This window comes from Saccopteryx bilineata, chromosome 2 (assembly GCF_036850765.1).
Source record: "Saccopteryx bilineata isolate mSacBil1 chromosome 2, mSacBil1_pri_phased_curated, whole genome shotgun sequence".
Lineage (NCBI taxonomy): Eukaryota > Metazoa > Chordata > Mammalia > Chiroptera > Emballonuridae > Saccopteryx > Saccopteryx bilineata.
Window position 1 is genome coordinate 192,474,251 of NC_089491.1, and position 22,810 is coordinate 192,497,060.

A 22,810-nucleotide genomic window follows, 5' to 3' on the forward strand; every position below is an offset into this window, starting at 1 on the left:
GTACCACTATCTGGTCAGGCCCTTTTAAAAATATTTTTCTATTGACCTGAGAGACAGAGAAAAAGAGAGAAGAGACAGACAGACAGAAAGGGAGGGACAAAGGCACACAGAAAGTATCAACTCATTCCACTTAGTTGTGTGCTCATTGGCTGCTTCTCATAGGTGCATGTTGGGATGGGGACAGTGTTGAATCCACAACCTCTGGTGCATGGAGTCGACACTTTATCCACTGAGCATTCCAGCCAGGTCCTCAAAAAGGTAACTTTTCACTGCATATGTTTACAAGATTTAAGATTAGGTAGAGTGAAAGTCTGTCTGACACTGAGTGGTAATTTTCTACTTTACTTTAAAGGCCAAAAAAAAAAAAAAAAAAAAAGGCCCAAATCATTAGCACTATTTATTACAAATATGCCCCAAATCCAATGATTTAATTAATAACAAATTGTTTCTAAGACTATGAACTGAAATAAAAATAAATATAATGAATATTACAGAACATGAACAAAACTTTTTCTTTCTGAATCCTGGATATTCTATTAGATATGGGTTCTCCCAGAAGATAATGCAAGTTTTTATTTTATCCATTCAGACATGTCATCATGTTTTTTTATTTTTAATTATTACTGTAGAATGTCCTCAGTGTCAATCATCCTATGATGGTAAATGAACTGGCATCATTTCAATCATTTTATAATATAGTCTAGCTAAATACCCATGAACAAATCACACACAGTCAAAACAAAAATGTAATAAAAATATTTAGTTAAAAGACACATATGAACTCCCATTTATGGGTTTAAAAATACAAATAAAATTTTATCAATTTGATATTCAGCCTTCAACTGGCTCAATACACAGCCTTGATTTATTTCCTAAAATCATATTGTAGCATCTTTTGAAAAATTAAATGTAACTTTATACTCTCATTAGTAGCGTCAATAGAGGTAAATATTTAAAAATTTTTACATGTGCTGAATGGTAGCGATTCTAACACTTATTGATAATTAAACCACAAACTCACTGCGTGAAGACTCTTTGTTCAGAGATCTGAATCACAACACTAGTATCTGCAATCCATCGTCATTTCATGTGGGAGATGACACCACACCAAGAAGCCGGGGCTCAGAGCAACATTGAGGCCATATCCCCACTACAGACAATAATGTGGGCACTGTGTATGATTTCAAACTAGAAAGTTGGCTATTAGTACATACCTGACAGCCTGTTAATAGCTGAGGCTTAAGAGTATAAACTGAAAAGGAGAAAACCTCTCCAACTGCTGAGAAGGCCCGGAGTGAAGAGCAAACCCCAGGGTGCGAGGACAGACTGTGTGTGTGTGTGCGTGTGTGTGAGAGAGAGAGAGAGAGAGAGAGAGAACCCCAGGGTGCCAACGGGTAAGCCATTTCTCCTGTCACCACCATCATCTTGGCATAGCTCAGTCCTCACAGACTTAGGGAGCAAGCAGTCAGAAACCGGTCACTACACTAGTTCTCCAGAGCAGAATGAGTGCCCATTATTAAGCTTGTATCTGTACCTGAACAAAATATTGAATATATTCTTTGGCTAAATATGTTCCCATTATAATTGATGAGAAATACTTCACATCTAAAATCTAAATTAAAATGTTTAAAGTTAAACTTGAATAATGGTACTTCATATCAATTTGAGCTCGGCAATATACCTAATTTGGACAATTTTTAAATTTTAGATAATACATTTTTTAATTGAGTTTTTTGGGGTGACACTGGTTAACGTAATTATACAGGTTTTTGGTACCCAATTCTACAAAACATCTCTGTACACCATGTTGTGTGTTCACTGCAGTGTTTTCAGAACATAGTTATTTACCAAATCAAACATAGTTATTCACCAAATCTCCACTTACATTTTAAAATAATTTAAAATATTATTATATCCTCCAATTGGTTCTGTTGTTTTGTAGAAGAATTTATAGAAAATTGTTAACTCATATTCAAATCAATTCCTTATTTTCTAGTTTAAGGGAAAGAACCCTAAGAAGTACTGAGGTTATTTCTGCCTTGAAAGCTAACAATTTATTCAGGAATCAATAATGAGGATTATATGTCACAGCTAACGCAGGAAGGTCTAATGACAAAGGTGGTAAACATGAACAAATAAATCTGTAATGGACAAAATAGTACTTTAAGGGTTCAATCAACACGTTTTTCTAGGACACTCAGACCTGACATCAACAACTACTTCCCTTCAATTCTTGGGGGGTTTACACACGTATTAACAGTAATGGGAAGTATGATAACATTACAGATAAAGACCTTTTTTTGCAAAAGAAAAAGTTCAAAGATAATAAGAATGTTACGGGGAGATTTATAGAGATGCTGGATTTTGAAATGAAAACTGTGAGGAATAGTAGTAACCATCTCATCTGAACAAAATAATGTAATATAATTAGATACATGGCTTACAATTAAATAAGACAAAGTTCTTAAAATTAGTCTGAAAAATATTGCAAACATTTTTTACATAAAATATCATACTTTATACCAGATGAACACTCAATGCAATAATGTTAACATGCCACTGTCTTCCAACAGAAAAAAGAGACAGCAAGAAAGACCCAAATAGCTGTGAAAAGGACACTGTGAAGTACTGTTAAGTACTTCAGGCAGCCGCCCATCGACAGGGACCATAAGAAAACCAATCCTTGTCACAGAGCTACAAGAGTATAAGTGACAGGTGCTGTTAACATGCATACCAGCTGTGAAAGTACAAAGTCCACAGAGATTGTGCCAATAAAATGAAAACAAAGAATGAACTGAACAATAGAGATTGAAGGTTACTATATATAACACAAAATTTAAAAAAAACCACCACTACTTGACAGTGTCTCTTTTACATTCACATATAAGGGGGGCACAAATAATGTTCTCATTTTAAAACTCTTTGGACAACTTAACAGTTTTATTTAAAAATTATTTTTGTTTATTGAGTTTAGAGTAAGGGGGGGAGATAAAGATAGAGATTGATCGATCTGCTGTTCCACTTGTCCATGCACTTACTGATGGACTCCCATATGTGCCCTGACCAGAGATTGATCCCACAATCTTGACATACCAGGACGATGCTCCAAACAACCGACCTACCCAGCAAAGGACCAGTCAGTCTTAACAGTCATAATCAGTTTACTAAAATTAAGCCAGTGTTCTTGCCCCCCACTGGGACAAAAACATTACTACAACCCCCACCCCAAATGAAAAGCCAATAAGCATAAGCCAAAGACAAAAATGGACAATATAAAACAAAAAAGACCTAAATGAAACAACTACCAATCAGGAAAATGCCTACACAACCACCTGAAAAGAGTTTAGCTGTTGGGAGTTAAGTGGTATCCCCATTACCTAAAAAATGGTGTTGGCTCTTGTTTCCTGTTTGCCACTAATCACATTCTGGTGATATCTTAAGGTCTATTTGGTCCAATCTGAAGTACATCTTGTTTTCATTAAAAGTCACCTAATGGCACTGCAGTGTTAACAGCGACTGGGATAACTTAGCACACACACTTCCATCTAGACAGCATCCCTTCTCTACTCATCTTTGCTTTTAAACACTTGATTACAGTTTTGTCCAGGCCAGTAAACCTATCCAGTCAGCTACGTGTTCCCGTGCCCTCACACACGCACGTGGCCTACACCACTGAGGGGGCATGTGGAGCTGGGAGCCATACCACACCAAGAACAATGCAAAACAGTGGTTACTGGTGCACATGACTTCATGTCCATTAAGAAAAATGAAATCTAAAAATGAAAGCACGATTCAAAGTATTTTTAAAAGACAATACATGTATTTCATGAAGTGACATTAATTTTTTTCCTAGCTGTTTTAAGATACTTTTGATTGCCCTCTGCTGTTACTCAATGGTGACAAACTAAGAGAAATGGTCCTCAAAGCTCTGGTTCCAGGCTCTGCATCGGCTCCTAACGGAGCATGCTAAGAGGGACAGAACTCAGCTGCTCCTGTAACTGCACGGGTAACAGCAGGTCTACAGTTCCACACAGCAGCACTGTGAGGCGCATGTGCTACATGCAGTCCAGACAGCAATACCACATTCCAGGGACAGATCAGCACAGAGGTCAAGAGCACAGCAGGACACCTCTCTAGCCCCAACCAGTGTCACTGTGCCATGTGACCCTGACATGGCAGTGGGCAGTTTCACATGTCTGCGGTTTATAAATTAGCTTTCATTTCCTTAATTTGAGGGGAGCATGACAGCAGTACAAAAATCCCGATTAGAAAAAGCAAACTACAGAGTCAAAGTGGATTCCTGTGGAATGCAGAAACCTTCATGCCAGCATAATTACTGCCTTCCGTGCCCCAACGTCTAAAGTCTGCAGGGATCAGTGACTCCTGCCCTCTGAAATACTTATTGCGTAGTCAAGCCATCTGGAGTATGACAGCCACGGTGAAAGGCCAGAGACATACACGAAGGGTCAGGCCACACGGGGAGAAGCCTTCACTTCACTCACAAGTCCACATGAACACACCACCAACAGGGCACGAGGCTCAGCGCAGCTAATACCCTAGCCAACTCTGAAGCATCAAGATAGCATTTCTTGCTAAAACAAATCTGTTTTGTCCTTTCTTCTTAAAATTAAGGCAATGAAATGGCTACAGTTCCTAAAGGTTTTTTTCTTTCTTTTCTTTTTTTTTAATGGAACAAAAATATACAGTACTGTCGAGTTCAGGCATCAGAGTGTGACTGCAGACCTGTACCCCACACAGCCTGCCAAACGGACCGAGCTCTGAGGCCGGTGAGCACCGCAGTGCCTTTCCTCCTGCCAAACTCGACCTGAACCACAGGGAGAAAAGGCGCCACATGACAACCGCTTCAGAGCTTCAGCATCTCTTGCATTGATTCAAAACTTTTGGGGTGGCAGAGGGGAGTTTATTAAAACAAAGACTCCTGGACCACAAACAGGAATTCTGACTCTGAGGGCCTCCAGTTGGACCCAGCTCCTCAGCAACACAGGTGCTTGATGGACAATGTTTGAGAGACACCACCGAGCACATCCACCTAGTATTTCAGAATGAAAATTCTAAACTTTGGCTAGCCACCTGACATTTGACAAAGAAGGCAAAGGCACTGAACACGATTTCACGGTGCCAATATCTGTTTGCACACATATGGAAACTCATTTTGTATATGTTAAGTCACCATTCAAAATCAACATAACTTATGACTGACTGTAGCAACACCTAACAGCAGACGCTGATTTGAGGCTGAGCTCTCCTGTCCCACCATGTTCGTTACACATCAAACTGCCAAGCTCTCCAAAACCCCAATGGCCAAGGAACTGAAGGACAGGACAAGACTCAAGTCAACTTTTAGCAATTCAGTGCACTTTGCAGAAAGGATCTAAATTAAGCATAGAGTTTTGTTCTTTATTTTACACAAAGGAGACCACCGACATTTGCCATGAATTCTTCTAAACTCTTTAGGAAGGCCATCTTCTGCTTCCGATCCAGCGTAGGAGGGGTGCTGCTTGCCGTGAGCTTGCTGAAGGCCTCTGCTAATCTCTGGTAAATAACGGGGTCTTGTTGACTTGACAGTAATGTTTCAACCAATTCAGAGTATTCGGCCTATTGAAGAGACAAAATCTATGTAAGAAAACATCTCCCTCAAACACCACACACGTGGACCATATCCATTACTGGATGGTGGGATTCTAAGAGGCAGGGTCTGCCAGCTCTTCTGCACAGTGAGAATAGATTCTAGGTTCTGATCCATCCTTCTCCACTTGCAACTCTCCTGTTGTAACAACCCTGTGAGGCAAGCACTGCTTATATTGTTTTACAGGGAAAGTTCTTGCACTGAGATATCTGATACATCCAAAATCACAGTGCTTTGAACAAGACCCCGGCTATCTGTCTACCAGGAGCCACACAGTGACCAGGTCTGCTGTGTGGCCTCTTCTGTGTTTGCAATGCATCATTCACTTTGTTTTGCATTTTACACATAACCTAAGCCTGTGACCTTTCAACAGTCCTCCCAGAGGGTCACACAGACACTGTGTGCATACAGTTCGGCAGACAACAGGTCACACAAACGTAAGTAAGGGGTGGCAGGGTGGGCAGAGGGTGTTCCGTTCTTCTCTCACAGTGGAAGCAGAACCCGGAACCACTGTGCACATGTAGCTCCATCTAGCACTGTACCCAGCAGCTCTGGGAGCAAGGACAGGGGCTGCATAGATACGGGGACACGGTGTGTGTATAGCTTTTCTACTTTTCGTGTCCTCCATAATAAAGCCTTACCCAGGGGATGGGGTGTGGCTTTAAAGGAAAGGAAACCAGGGCAGCTTTCCAAGATAAGCTCTCTTGAAAGGAGTTGGTCTGCCACTATTTTTCTTTCTTTCTTATTAAACTTTTTATTGATTTTAGAGAGAAGAAGGGAGAGCGAGAGAAACACTGATTTGTTGTTCCACTTATTCATGCACTCACTGATTGAGTCTTGTATGTGCCCTCACCAGGGTCAAACCCACAACCTTGGGGCATTAGGACAACACTCTAACCAACTGAGCTACCTGGCCAGGGCTGCCACTCTTTTTCATTAGCTCCTTCGGATATCATGATGGATCAACATGGTAAAGCCGTATGTTAATTACATTTGGAAAAGAAGAGTCAAGTGCAGCACCCTACCCCACACAGGCACAAAGCCAAAGCAGCTACCTTCCAAGCCCCCTCCAAGGAATATGCCTGTTCACAAGGGAACAGAAACAAACTCACACCATGTCCCTGCTAACACACAACATCTGTGCCTCTGGGCCAGACCAGCAGGCCATTGTCCCCGCCAGACCCTAGCTCAGACACCAGGAACCTATGGCTCATGAGCCAGATGTGGCTCTTTAGATGGCTGCATCTGGCTCGCAGACAAATCTTTAATAAAAAAATAGTAATGTTAAAAATATAAAACATTCTCATGTATTACAATCCATTCATTTCCTACTGCTCATGTTCATGGTTGCAGGTGGCTAGAGCCAATCACAGCTATCTTCTGGAACAACACCAAATTTTTATTGGATAATGCATAACGTACACAGGTCATTGCATGGCTCTCACAGAATTACATTTTAAAATATGTGGTGTTCATGGCTCTCTCAGCTAAAAAGGTTCCCGACCCCTGCCCTAGCTCCTGCTCTCTGTTCTGCAATGTGTGAACATCTTTTTAAAAGGCAATGTTTTTAACAGCTTGTGTTTGTAACGACAAGAAGCCCATCTTCCTGGTAAGAACAGGAAGTTAGACAACAAAGAGAGACCCTGGCTACAATGGCACCACCTCAGGAAGGATGCTCCAGACACCTGCAGCGTGGGGCACAGATAAGGTGGGAAGCCTGCTGGGAGAGGTCTTCAAACAGTAAGACGACCACCTCCAAATCCTATTTTTCTAAAAAGGGAAAATGAACAAAATCTTCAATTCCAGTCACAGCAAATGCTATGGCCTCTATGCTATAAAAGGTTTCATAGTTTCTCTAGCCAATCACTTGGTTCTGCTGGGACGGGGGTAGATTTAGGAAAACTAAGGCAGCTGATGAACAAATATGACTGTTCTCATACACTTGCCAGGCACTCACGACAGGGAAAGGAGAAGGTGAACAGGCATTACTTCCACTGTCATGTTGACCCCACACAGAGAGTGCCCAGTCTTTAAAGAAGAAGTGCCGCTGTCTGCGTGTCCCCCTCGGGGTTGCTGTCTCACTGCTCTTCTTTTCTTTAAAAAACTGAGCTCCTCAGCAAACAAGCATGCTTGCACCATCCTCTCACGAGTCCTGGTCCTAGCAGGTGTTAAAGGACAAGCCTTAGGAGGAAGGATGCTGCCTAACAGTGCAGAAGGGAAACACATGCTTATTGACCTACAATAGCTTGTTTAATAAACACAGAAGAGCCAGAGAAATGCAGAGGTGAAGAAACAGGACCTCACTGCAGCAGAACAGCAACCCTGAGTCACAGACCCTCTAAGATCTGGAGGCTAAGTACCACTCATGGCTCCTAACCACCCACTTGGACAGAGGGCCGGGGGCCGCTGCCTCACCTGGTGCAGGCACACCAGCGTGTAGAATGCTTCGCCGGCCGCAGTCGTCATCTCCGTGTTGTGCTTCTGCAGAACCAGCATATCAAACACCAGCTGAAAGTGTACAAGGAAACCGCTCAATGAAGACACACAACATGAGAATCACACAGCCCCTTCTGGTTCCAAAAAAGAGAGGGTGGCACATGTTCTTACTCTTTAAATAAATCTGAAAATTAAAGAAAACAGTTTCTTAAAAATCCAAGGACTGAGATACATACCACTTGCTGTGGTATAATAACCAAAGTATCCAATTCTCTGTTACATTTACATCAATTTTCAAGAGCATGAAACAGAAGTGGATAGTTACATATCCAGAAAGCGGATCTCCAAATAACATAATGAACAGACAATGACCATTACAGAAGGTAAGCCTCCCCTCACTGAAAGCCTTACGTACACTGATGGTCCTCATCAAAGCAGGTGACCTCACAACCTGCCACCCAAGCCACTCACCTTCAGGAAGTGCCGTGTTGCTAGAAACAGCGGTGAGTCTGTCTCCTGGGCTTTGGCACACTGCTCAGCCAGTGGTGTCAGGGCCTCCAGGCACAGCTGGCAAACCTCCGAGCTCATTCTGATCATGATGGTCAAAGAGCAAATGCAAGTGGACACACTTGACATATTAAAGAACTACAGTTATCATCACATGGAGTGCGCTTCGAGAAAGGAACACAGGTAAGCGAGTGTACCCATGTGCAACATGCCTCTGTTGCACTGAGAAGAGACCCCTGAGGTTCTGAGATGACCCACAAGTGTTTTCAGACTTCTAGTGTCTGTCTGGCTGTGAAGCACACACTGGTAAAAGCCCTGTCTTTCTCCATCATCGAGCAGCAAAGATCAGTACTCAGCAACAGTATGTGACACTGCCAACTGGGGCACTTAGAAAAGAGTGACTTGGGAACCAAGGGTAAATGCCTCTGGGAATCTGTCACAAAGATGAGACAAACTAACAACAACATAGAATCAGGGCAGTTATAGTAAGAGACAGTAGCTTTAAGAAATAAAAACTGAAATACAAAAGAAATAATATACAAATTTTAAAAAAACTTTTTCTTCAGCTACACTCTTTCCCCATGTGACAAGCGGCAACAATGCTCATCTGAAGGATATGAAGTCATTCCCAGTTCCAGGGAGCACATCAGACTTTTAAAAAGGTCTTCAGGAAGCTGTGGTATTTTTTCAGGAAAAATCTCACAGATAAATGTGATTAATTTGTAGTACTGATTACAAAGGGTTGGAAACTGAAACAAAAAAATTAAAATATTTATATGCTTATGTTAACTAATTTTGTTTTCATTAATGCAAAAAGTAACATAATAACAGGCAGTCTTCTAAGTATAATGATAAAAAAACAAATTAAGATATAGAAAACACTAAGACCTAATTAAATGTATAAGTAAGTTACAATAAAGACTTATTTTAGTAACTGATATAATGGTAATACACATTTATAATGGTAGAAACAATTATTTTCTGAACAGTTAATAAAAGCTACAGATATTCTAGGTATTCTGTGTTTACCTTAAACAAGTTAACAAAGCAGCCAAATCTCAAATAACTAAATGACCTGTAAATTAAACTCTTCTGCAAATGTATTTATCTGCATTCAAGCATGCAGGAAAACACAAGAAGAGAATACCAATGGTTAAGATTATATATAGGACAGTCCTTCACAATCCCAAAATTTATTGCCTGGTTGGACAGCTTTGGTGGAGTAAGTAATCAAGTTCAACCTAACTTAAGAGAACACACACCTGAATTTTTAATGCTTTGTTCAATTAGAAAAGAAATAAATAAACAGCTCTACAAGCCATCACCATCTAGAGCTGACTAACCCTCCTTGCCCCACCGCTGTGCACACCTGGCACCTAACAGACACCGGCAGTGGGAGAAGCAATGGGCTGGGCACCTTCGGTCCCCTTCCCCTCTGCCCGCACCCATATACAGGAAAACACCCTCCCTCTTCGCCTCCACCCATGTCCTCGCCCTCACCCTCAGACTTCTATGAGGTCTCATGGAAAGAGGGTAAGAAAGGGAAGCTCACCGCCACCACACCCTCAGTGCTGAGTGGTGAGACCAAGGCACAGTGTAGTCAAGGTATAAAATTTAAAACTGTATGAGTCATGGTGATTTGTCAACTCCTTCCACTGTTCAATCCCTCAGTCTGAGAATGATGTTCAACAAGCACCAGGGGAGTGCATACACCTGCACATCTAACTTGCTTTAGTTGCATAATGACAAATGATGAGGAAATCAAAACCCTTACCATTAGAATGCAGTTTCTAAAGACCCACTTGTCCTGTCAGCAGCCTCTCTGAGTGCAGGCCTCTGGGGCAGGGTAAGTGAGGACCTGTGCTCTGAGCTCCAGGTATGAGTGTGAAGGGCACAACAGTATTACAAATATTTGATTTCCGTGTTCACTTGACAGACAGGCAGGAACTCATAGCCCTTCATTAAGTCAGAGGCATACCCTTCTCGAAGTATCTTTAAACTCTGAACATACACATTTTAATGTTCATGTTCACTTTCTGAAATTACCTTCAAAAGGTCTTGTGACATCAAGGGCAGAATTAGGTTGACTCCATACAAAACCACATCCGCGGCCGACACAGACCTGCTTGCTGCTTGCCCTGGCTCATGTCCCCTAAACACTTCATCTGTAAACAGAAACTACACAGTCTTAGTCATAACATCAACACATCTGCAAAGTGGATACATTCTACCCTCAAGAAAGCAGAACAGATATGAACCCTAAGCCACAATGAATCTACGAGTGGATAATAGGCACATGGTAACTGTGCCTCGGCCACGCTCTTACATTTCATTTTTTAGGGTCTGAGTCCTCAATACAGACTGCATTCTGTGTTTACATCACATACCATTCTTCAGTGGTAAAGGAACACTAATGCTTCATCAATGTTGTGAAAAATAAGTCTATCCCATTGACACTCTGCTCACACTAGGAATTAATTTCCACAGTAATATCTTTTTATCTCTCAAGTATGTGAAATTTTTCTAAGCTGAAAAGAAACAAAGGAAAATACAGAAAGTAAAATGTTATAGAAAAGAAAAAGTTAAAAAAAAGCTACCATGATGAAGGGTTATTATCCTTAATCCATAAAAAATGCCTGTAAATTAATAGGAACTTTAAGACCTAAATAGATAAGTAAGCAAACATCAAACAAAACCACTAACCAAAGAAAAACAGTTCATTCTTATCATTAATCAAGCAATGCAAATATTTTCAAATTACTACTTCTGATTCATTGAATTATAACATTTACATGCAGGTCAGGACACAGTGTTATAGTTACTCTCAAAAAAAAGCTACATAGTAAAAAACTTTTGAGCACTGTATATACTAAAGATAAAATCAGAAATTCAGACAGAGATTTGTCCACAAAAGTGATTAATGAATCACTATTAATAACAGCAAAACCATAAATATTCTAGATGTACAATATTAATGAAACTGGTTAAATTTCAAAATGTGGAAAACCATTCAGCCATTAAAAAGTCATGAAATATTTTAATGAAGAAGGAAAGGCCAAGAATGCATGAATTTAAAAAGGCAGAATAGAAAATTGTATTTAGAGTACGACTGCAAAGAAATTCATACAAAAGAACCAAAAAAGGAAATTACCAAAATGCAATTTATAGCTGACTCTGAATTATGTCAAAATATGGGTGAGTTTTCTGTCTCGGTACTTTATTATTTTCCCACTGAGAGCATAATGCTTTAGAACAAGGGAAATAAACGATAAAATGGGGTTTAAAAAACCCCACTTCTACTTAAAAACCACCTTTTAGACTAATTCTGACCTTCTCTGCAGGGGTATTGGTTCTAGTTGGAAGAATCCCACCCCAAAGCAGGGCATGCAAACTTTCCACCAGCAGGAAGGACGGTGTCCTTGAGGCAGGAGGCTGCCCCATGTGTGAGGTGGGCTGGGGCTCCCTGGCCTCAGCAACCTAGCCAGAAGCTCAGCTAAGGACTCAAGGATGGAACGCAAAGGTGCACGGCCAGTTATGCCTTTAAAAGCCCACCTGGCAAATTAATTTCATTTCATAATATTTAAAATATTTTGGGTTTTTAAATTTTATTTTTTATTTATTTAATTATTTTATTTTTTACAGAGACAGAGAGAGAGAGGGATAGATAGGGACAGACAGACAGGAATGGAGAGAGATGAGAAGCATCAATCATCAGTTTCTCGTTGCGACACCTTAGTTGTTCATTGGTTGCTTTCTCATATGTGCCTTGACTGTGGGCCTTCAGCAGACCGAGTAACCCCTTGCTCGAGCCAGCGACCTTGGGTCCAAGTTGGCAAGCTTTTTGCTCAAGCCAGATGAGCCCATGCTCAAGCTGCAACCTTGGGGTCTTGAACCTGGGTCCTTCCGCATCCCAGTCCGACGCTCTATCCACTGCGCCACCACCCGGTCAGGCTATTTAAAATATTTTGTATTGGCCCTGGCCAGTTGGCTCAGCGGTAGAGCGTCGGCCTGGCGTGCGGGGGACCCGGGTTCGATTCCCAGCCAGGGCACATAGGAGAAGCGCCCATTTGCTTCTCCACTCCCCCTCCTTCCTCTCTGTCTCTCTCTTCCCCTCCCGCAGCCAAGGTTCCATTGGAGCAAAGATGGCCCGGGCGCTGGGGTTGGCTCCTTGGCCTCTGCCCCAGGCGCTAGAGTGGCTCTGGTCGCGGCAGAGCGATGCCCCGGAGGGGCAGAGCATCGCCCCCTGGTGGGCAGAGCGTTGCCCCCTGGTGGGCGTGCCGGGTGGATCCCGGTCAGGCGCATGCGGGAGTCTGTCTGACTGTCTCTCCCCGTTTCCAGCTTTAGAAAGATACAAAAAAAAAAAAAAAAAAATTGCATTAGCTTATCTATTCCCTTTATTTTAGCAATAATGACTTAAGAATAGTATCTTCCTTTTTACCACCTATGTAATCAGTTAATGCTGTTTCTTTATCATTTTTCTATTCTGTCTTCATTTTTCTTTCATCTAAACTTCAATCCTATCTACCTTATTTTATTCTTTTCCCCTTTATTTTGTACTTTCAATCTTGAGTATTTTAACCTCAATTTCTTTTCTTAATGTTTTATTATGATTTGAATCTTTTTGCTCTTTAATTTTGAAAACCTCCCTTCACCTGTTTAACTGTAATGTTTGCTCTTCCATTTGTCACAGAACAGCAGGAAGAGCTCCAACTTGTGTATCAACCTAGGAGACTATGGGGGCTTTTCCCCTCCAGAGGCCATTAACAGCTCTCTCTCCCTGTCAACAGCGGCCGTGGACTTGGGGTCAGAGTCCACAGGGTATGGAGCTCTGCCCTGGTGATTAGTCTACAGAAGTTTCCAAGAGCTCAACAATCGACTGACGGTGTGTGTGAAACATGGGCTGGTTGGTACACACGCACTGTTCCAGGGGAAGGCTCAGCAACTACTTCAGGATTTAAAGGCCTATGATCTAGAAAGATCCTTGTAAAGACTGAGCTGAAGGAATCAGAAAGCATGGGAGCAACACTGTGGGAGAGGCAGGCTGGGCAGAGGGGTAGCTGCAGCCATGGTGCAGGAGAGAAGCACTGGGTGTGGGGGACAGGCCTTCCAACACTTTCACCTGGGGCAGCCCCAGACTGAGACGTGGCCGGGACGTGGGGTGGCACAGACACAGAGAGAGCTGTTGCCAGTGAATAAGGGAACAGAAGTGAGAAGTTACAGCACCCACAACCATGAATGTTTGTAGAACATGAAAAGGAGATGCTGGACAGGGTTTTTCTCTTAGCAGCATCTCTTTTGTGTCAGGCAAGGTGGGTCGTGGGGTAGGAGGGAGGTGAGGGAACCCTGTACAAAGACAGGGATGGGCAAAGGTGGGCTTACAGCTGCGAACATGTGAAACCAAGAGTTATTAAAGCTGTTGCAATGATCATACCCCATATGAACGGTAAACCTACTTTTGCCCATGTCTGTACATTTCAATTACTGGTGAAGTGCTCACCTGTGATGACTCCAATCCACCAGGCACCAGTGAGCTCTGTGGCAGAGATTTCTGAACCCATGTGAACACTGAAGGGCACTGCTTAGCACACCCATAGAACAGGCAAGAGGACACTAGAAGGCTGACTCACTTCCCCAGGTCCTGTGGGCCATGAGCCAGTAGCTCAGTGGCTCCAGAGTCCAGCATCTCCACCCAGCAAGGACTCCCACACCTCACTCTGCAAGGTGCCGGCATCCTGCGGGCCACCACAGGACACAGAGGAAGGACACGGCAACTCTGAGGGCCAGTGCCAGGATGTGAAGCTAGCCCTGCAACTTACCCACTGCCCTGCACCTGTGGGGCACCTGACACATACCTCCTCTGCCGGTTTCCTCACCTGCAAAACAAGTTCAAAGGCAGCACCTGCTTCACACTGCTGCAACAGCAACAGTGCCTGGCACTTAGTAAGAGCCAAACAGAAGATTTCACTATTGTTCTTACAAGAGGAAAGCCACGCAGGAGAGGCCAGGGGTCTCGCCCTCACTTTATACTGACCAGAGATGAGACTTTCATCTATTTTGTAAATGGAACTTCCTCATGGAATTTCACTTAACGAAATATTCTTTGCTTTAATAAAAACAGCAAAAACAACAAAGGTTACAACATGCCTGTATCACTGAAGTCTATGAACTCCTTTGATAGAAGGTTAGTAAGAAGTTCCATAATAAGAAGTAGGTCCTGGTACTGCTCCTCCTCGGCTGTGACATCCACTCTCTGCCGCCCCAAATTATTCTTAGAATATACTTGCAACAAAGTGAGGCAGGCTTCATATAAGTTCATCGCTTTGGACTGAAAGAAAACGTGCAGAAATTATGCTACCAGGACAAATATAGATATTAAATAATAATATAGATATTAAATAAATTAAAAAATATAATCTAATAAAGTTACTCTAAATCCCTGTAGATCTCCAATACCTGTTTTAAACTACACTAAAACATTTAACGATATTCAGTGGGAAACCTGACTCCATGTAAACACGATAAATTAAAAATTAATAAAAAAAAAACCCATTTAACAAAAATGAAAAAGCACACATTAATTAGTTATGCTTAAAATAGTAACACTTTCCAGCAATAAAATTGGCATCCAATTTTTTTATTCATTTCACTAGAGAGGTAACAGAACTGCTCTACTTCTGCTGTTCAACTTCTTTATTGATTATTTAAGATTTAAAACTGTATAATTTGCAAAAAAGAGTGTTGCAAAACACAGTCTAAACATGAGAACTGCACTGGCACGTTCTCTCAAAAACTTCCCTGCAACTACTCTTATAACATTTAAAATACAACCTCAATTTTGAGCAGGTTCTTTTGATCTAATATTAAATGATCTGGAATAAGATTTTAAGTTAAGCTCCTAACAAAAACAAATATATATTTAAGGCTGCTTTAAAAGAGATTTCTAAATCAGTGGTCCCCAACCTTTTCTGGGCCACGGACCAGTTTAATGTCAGAAAATATGACGAATAAATGTATCACGTGACTGAGACAAGCGTCAAGAGTGAGTCTTAGACGGATGTAACAGAGGGAATCTGGTCATTTTTTAAAAATAAAACATCGTTCAGACTTAAATATAAATAAACAGAAATAATGTATGTTATTTATTCTTTCTCTGCGGACCGGTACCGGTCTGCAGCCTGGGGGTTGGGGACCACTGTTCTAAATAACTTATTGGAACAAAAAAATACATCTTTGCTTATTGAATATAAAAGAATTTACTGTGTCTAAACACTCATCTGATTTGCATAACCAAAGATACAAAAATGCCATTAAAAATTTTAAACCTAAGATTTTAAAGTTGAAATTATCTACCATACCCATTTGTTTTTGTCAAATATTCCTCATTTGAATGAGTCTGATTTAATAATGCATTCATCCAAAGAAATTACTGATTATTAACATGTTTTCAAGGCAAGAATTTATATTCATTCAACATGCCTTTCTCTGAATTCTGAGTTCTTCTGAAAACAATCTTGTTGAAAAATCTTTTGGAGGCATAAAGACATTTCAGATAATATCCATTAAGGCTGAAGGAAAGTATCTATTATTTTGTTACAGCTCTAAGGGGTTTCATCCTGAAGGGATAAACTTGGAGAGTGCTCACCTCTCCAAGATAGCATATCTGTTTATGTGCAACTTCAACAAAGACTTCTATGATGAGATTTACAGTCTCGGGGGTATTTTTGTAAACTTCCATCAATCCAATGCAATTGGTAAGGAAGTCCATTAAGAAATTAAAAAGGATGGCGACGTTGTCGATCTGGGTGGCCTCCGCGATGCCGCACAGGGCCTCGAGTGTGGCCGTGATCTCCTGCTTGACCTCCTCCTGCTGGCACATCTGCTGGAAGTTTTCCTGATTTATCACCCTTAGGAACCGCTGCTGCAGTGGCTGGAGAACCTACAAAAACACAAAGGCTGATTCACATACCTTACTTATTTCTTCAACTTTATTTCCTCAACTAGGCCGGCCAGTCACTTTCCAAAATATTACTAATTGTTGGAAGCAGAAAAAGCACAGAAAACAAAGACTATATGAGCTGCATGTTACAGTCCCCATGATGAGGGTCATCACAACTTCCGTGTGAGGCAGACATCACCTCACGCCTATTAGAATGGCTGTTACCAAAAGGACAAGAGATAAATGCTGGTGAGGATGTGAATAAAAGAGAACCTTTGTACACTGTTGGTGGGACTGTAAACTACTGCAGCCTCTATGAAAAACAATCAGGAGGTTTCTCAAAATATTAAAATAGAGTTACCATATTACAGCAATTCTACTTCTGAGAATAAATTCAGAGAAAATGAAAACACTAATTTGAAAAGATATCTGTACCCATATGTCCATAGCAGCATTATACAAAACAGCCAACGCCATGGATAAGTGAATGAACAAAGAAAGCTTTGATGTATATATATCATACAATGGAAAACTATTCAGTCATAAAAAAAAAGAAAAGAAAAAGAAATCCTCTATTGAAACAACATAGATGGATTTGAGGGCATTATGCTAACAGAAAATAAGTCAGACAGAGAAAGACAAATACTGTATGATCTCACTTATACGTGAATCTACTAAAAATCAAAAACAAAATACCCCATCAAACTCACAGAAAAAGTTTTGCTGTTCCCCAAGGTGGGGGTGGAGAGGACTTAGAGAACAGCGGTCAGAAGGTACAAACTCCCAGTTATAAGATAAATAAGCACTAGGGATGTGATAACTACAGCTAGCTCTGTGTGACACACAGGAAAAGTTGGCAGACCCTAAGAGTTTTTACAAGGAAAAAATTTCCCCTTTTTCTGTTTTTTTCTTTTTATATGAGATGGTGGATTGATAACTAAACTTATTGCTATAATTATTTCACACTATATGTATGCTGTACACCTTGAACTTACACAACGATATGTGTCAATTACACCTCAATAAAACAAAAATTACAAGTTATGGAAAAACATAAGTGTATGCCGTCATCTCGCTTCCTTAAGAAACTTAGCTTTTAGAAAGAAAGAAAGGGATAGAGAGAGAGGCCCTGGCCAGATGGCTCGGTTGGTTGGAGCTTCGTCTGGAAGCACAGAGGTTCCTGGTGTGGCCCCAGCCAGGACACACACAGGGGCAGATAGATGTTTCTGTCTCTCTCTGTCCCTTCCTCTCTCACTAAAATCAATTTAAAAAATAGAGAGAGAAAAGAAAAGAAAAAGAAGATACCCTAAACTGCAGAACATATGATAATATTCAGCATCTTCACAAGTAGATATACATAAATCATACGATGATATTTGTAAAATTATCAATTTCACCCTGTGCACTAGGAGGGAAAATATCAAAAAAACGACGACTGATATTTTTGTCTCCATGGACTCTTTTATGGCAACACACAGATAATACAACAAAGTCCTACCAGAGGCTGCAATAAAGGTACTGTTACCTCAGTCCAATACTGTTGTTTGGTTTCTGTGTCCATCTGTGCAAAACCTCCCAGGACAAGCGCCTTCATCAGAGTCCTCTGCACAGGACTGGACAGGAAATTCAGAGGGGGGCTTCGGCTTGCAAACTGCTTAGCTAAATTCCACCAGTTTTCACACTGAATTACTAGGTTTGCTCTACAGGCACAAACAACAAAATTAAGATGAAACACTTACATGTATGTATACTAAGTAAACAAAATGGAAGGTGGCTGGACTTAATTAATATTAAAGTACAGTAAACAGGGCAAGATTCTGGAGTCCCACCAGCCTGCATTCAAATCCCACTGGTAATCGGACAATGTAAAATGCATTTAACTCTCTCTGACTTATTATTCCAATATGTAAAACAGGGATAACAGCAGTACTAACAGCCCCAGATCTCACAGTTAAGACTAATGTGATCCAATGAGATACTTTATATATAATGCTTGGAACAGTAACTAGTAAAGTATAATAAATCAATAAATAGGCCAGTGACAATAGTAATATTAATAATTGTACTCCTATGCAGTAAGAAAAATGAAAACATTTCCAGAATTTGCTGTAGAAAACACTAAAAATTTTACTTTGCAAGATTAAATAATTATCAGCTTTTCTCATCTTTAGAATGGGATAATACTAATCATATACCTGAAAAAGCAAATGAGACTATTCCATAAAGTTTTGAAACTTTAATTTATAAATAAATTACTAAATTAAACATGTATGTTCTTCATAAGACACTTCAATGCTGAACCCTTGAACTGTCCAATGCAGCCCTCACCCGTAACATTGGAAAGCCCATCTGCACTGCTGGCAGTAACATGATGTTTCATTTGTTTGTTTTTTGTATTTTTCCCAAGTTAGAAGCGGGGAGGCAGTCAGACAGACTTCCACCTGTGCCTGACCGGGATCCACCCGGCATGCCCACCAGAGGGCAATGCTCTGCCCATCTGGGGTGTTGCTCTGTTGCAGCCAGAGACATTCTAGCACCTGAGGTGGAGGCCATGGAGCCGTCCTCAGCGTCCGAGCCAACTTTGCTCCAGTGGAGCCTTGGCTGCGGGAGGGGAAGAGGGGGGAGGAGGAAGGAGAGGGGGAAGGGTGGAGAAGCAGATGGGTGCTTCTCCTGTGTACTCTGGCCGAGAATCGAACCCGGGACTTCCACACACAAGGCTGATGTTCTACCGCTGAGCCAACTGGCCAGGGCTAACATGATGTTTTTTAAACACACCACTCCAAAAATGCAGGGTCCCCCTGGACCATGTAATCATTTGCCACTTGCAAAGCCTACACTAAAAAGCAAGCTGAAGTTACACACATATAGCCCGACTCATATATTCAGCTCACCTTTCTCTCCTTTCCACCAAAGTGACAAGGAGCTGCACAGTGTCATTTGCAAGGTCCTGCTCACTACTCCACACCGAGAGGTTGCTGATGACTTTCTGTAAGAGGTAGCCAATAATCCATTGAGAACCTTCAGTATCTGGTCCAAATGCTGTACTGAATGGCAGACTTATCTTAAAGAGAAAACCAATTTTTTTGAGGTCAAAAAGAAAGATCAGCTAAAAAAAAATCCACAGTAAAATCCAACTGAAATTAACATTTAAATATGAAGTACAGCTTATTTCACATTGATTTTATAAATGAATTCATATCTATAACTTCAAAAGAGACATCCTCAATCCACTTACATTTTCCAATGTTATTTTCCTGTTAGCTTTAATTGTTATTAACACACTAACATAATGTTGACAGCAAATACAAAGAACATAAACTAACTCATTCTCAGCTCTTAGTCACATTTTGATGAGAAAATCACCAAGAAAATGTCATTTCTGAGACTGCCATTATCACAAATCCGAATGAAGTGAAACGATTTTACATTCTGACCTGATCATACAGCTTCTCATCCACCAGGAGGTAAGTCTTTGCCCAGCGTTTTAGAAACCAAACAATGTCTTTGCCCATCTGAGGGCTTAGCAGGTGAGTGAGATCTGCTCTTATCGCTCGAGATTCAACTTCCGAGACTCTGAGGACGGCGGATAACAGCCTATGGGTAGAAAAAAGTCATTTATTCTTCAATCTATTTACTTGTTATTTTCTTCATAAAAGTCCCTTTCTGTTTCCCAACTGTCTGGATCTAGGCCAGGCTACACTTGATACTTTCATTAACAAGGCTGCAGACAACGCCTCACTTTGTTGCTGACCTCACAGCAAACGAGACAAAAGGAGAGGAGTTGTGGCCAGAGACATCTTCCTGCTGACGTTGTACCTGCACTACTGTCTAAAGAGATTTTTCAGATTCAAAATAGAGAGATACATAAAATTAAATGTTCAGAGTAAATGCTAAATTTGGCAGCGTACCATCACTTCTTAACAGTGTCATGGTTAGCACTGTTTGCTTTCATACATTGGTCACTTTATGTTATACAGTCTGGTAACTGACTTATCCAGAATATTTTGAATACTGAGTCCTGTCTCTATATCAGACAGTCCTACTTCATTTCCCAACAAACTTGATTCTTAATGGTATTTCAAATAAAAATCTTGCTAGAAAAATTGTCTCCGTGGCGTACAAATGTCCTTTCCTACACTACATAATCCACACACAGCACAACATGCAAATAAATAAAAAACGTGTGTTCCAGGGCGGATTAGGAGAGCACATAACCGGATCTAATATATATACAAATAACTGGACTTTAGCTAAAAGGAAAGAAGCAGGATGTGACTGAAAGAATCCATGACCACACCATTTTGTGAATGTCAGTGCCAAGAAAGGCGTTCTAATAGCAGGAGCCTGGCTTCTCCTGTCCCTGCTGCTCTCAGCGTGACTGCACCTGTCTCCTTGTGATGAATCCTGTGGACACTTCAGTTCTTGATCCAGCTGGATGTCCTGGAAGCATCAGAGGCTGATGACCACTCCATCCTTCTGAATTGTCCTCCCTTGCACCACATTCCCATCATTCCCCTAATCTATTCCTTACTTTTCCCCAGGCTCTAACATCCTGTTCGCCTCTGACCTTCTTCTTTAAACAGGTGGCTTCTAGGTTCTGTCCCCAGAACCTCTTCTTTTTTACTCTGTATACTCCTTATACTACCAGTGTTCATACTTTAAAAAAATTATTTTAAGGTGCATATAAACAATAATACCCTGACGATCTCACAATACATTTAAGTTGACGTATCAAATTTTCTTCATAAAAATAAATAGTTTTGGTAAGAACAGAATTTGATGCTTTTAAGTTGTTTTTCTCTAAAATAAAGAAATTTCATTAAGACATCTAGAAAATTTTTTTTAATAGTTTTAAATAATAAAATTTGCAGCCTAACAATTAGAAATAGTTACAGTAGCCATTTAAATTTATGCATTGGAATTTAATCACCATAGTGTTGTGATACTTACCACCATCCATTTGAAAAATAAACAAGTTTTTATCAGCTGGAAACTTTACATGGCTTCTTTTTCTCCTTAAATTTTTGTTTTTATTTCATTCCCCTACCAAATATTATACTAATATAATATATTTTGTACTCATTTTATGAACCGTATGATACACTTCTCTGGAACAAATTCGATCTGGATGCTAAAATATTTTTAAATATTTTTATTTTTATTACAATACTAGTACACAACTGCACAAAATATAAAGAAATATAAAAGTTTATGCATCTTTGAATGAGGTTAATTTGAGGACAGGCTCCAATTAGTTTGTGTATCTGAAAAAATATTACTTCTTGTTAGAATGAGACAGAGTTGAGTATAATTTGGCTCTTGTTTAAGTTTCAATGGATTAAAAAAACTGAGAAAACTCATTCACATAAATAGAAGGCATTTTTAAAATAGCAGAGCCTTCAATTATCTGGACTTCTTGCAAGTTATATGCTAAAAATCACAGAGCTCTACTACCAAAAATTATTCTAAAGATATGACAACTGATGACTTGATTAGGTCACTCTCCAGTGTTATTTAGGCAAAGGACTGAAAAAACCCAAAATGGAGAAGAGTTTTGCCCTTTTTTATGAAGTGGGAGCAAGGTCGCAAAGAGCAGCGCAGGCAGGTGAAGCCGAGGTTCCCAGGAGCCTGTCCTCAGCCTGCTCCCTCCTCACCAGCCTTGATCCACCCTGAAGTCCCCCAGAGCCACCCCGGAAACACCATCACCCACCACCCTCTTCACCTTCACACCACTAAAAATGCCTCCTCACTGAGCAGCTGTCCCTTGCACCCAGCTCCTGCACTGCAACCCCCCAATAAAACAGCCTGATTACCTCACTTTCCTCTCAAACCCTGTCGGCACCGTCCCTCCAGCTCCCCCGGCCCGCTGCACAGCGTGCCCTACTTCTCCATGTTCAGTCAAGCCTGTCCCTCCCCTGTGCACACAAGGCTCCTCTCTTTCGGGCCCTCTGCTAGGGCACCAGTGCCTGGAGAATTCTGCCCTCCTCTGCACGCTGCACCCTCCCATTCATCCCCCAAGTGTCAGTTTAAACACCACCTCCCCGAGGAGCCCCTCCATTGGTCCCCGTATATCACTATCACGCTTCCACCACATGCTCAGACCCTGGCATGTGGGGGAGCTGAAATAACTGATGACAACCACACAATATCGTTTTAGTTGCTGCCATCAAGCAAGACTAAACATTGGTCCCGCTTCAGCTTCTTCAGCCTGAGAGCTCAACATATTTTGCATTTCAGACGCATCCAGTGCCCCACATAGTCCAGTCTTAGTATTATGGGAAATC

At 41.0% G+C, this 22,810-nt stretch overlaps 1 protein-coding gene across 1 annotated transcript in view; it reads right to left on the reverse strand.

Annotated features, from left to right (window-relative positions):
• Nucleotides 1–401: 401 nt before the first annotated feature.
• Nucleotides 402–22,810, reverse strand: part of XPO4 (exportin 4) — a 126,619-nt gene continuing 104,210 nt past the window's right edge. Inside the window, exons 15-24 of the mRNA XM_066259007.1 lie at nt 19,961–20,120; nt 19,418–19,587; nt 18,052–18,226; nt 16,233–16,526; nt 14,735–14,915; nt 10,637–10,755; nt 9,208–9,339; nt 8,555–8,671; nt 8,063–8,155; nt 402–5,616 (exon numbers count right to left, since the gene is read on the reverse strand). Coding sequence (XP_066115104.1) covers nt 5,419–5,616; nt 8,063–8,155; nt 8,555–8,671; nt 9,208–9,339; nt 10,637–10,755; nt 14,735–14,915; nt 16,233–16,526; nt 18,052–18,226; nt 19,418–19,587; nt 19,961–20,120 — 1,639 coding nt within the window. The 3' untranslated portion in view covers nt 402–5,418. The remainder of the gene's footprint in view (nt 5,617–8,062; nt 8,156–8,554; nt 8,672–9,207; nt 9,340–10,636; nt 10,756–14,734; nt 14,916–16,232; nt 16,527–18,051; nt 18,227–19,417; nt 19,588–19,960; nt 20,121–22,810) is intronic.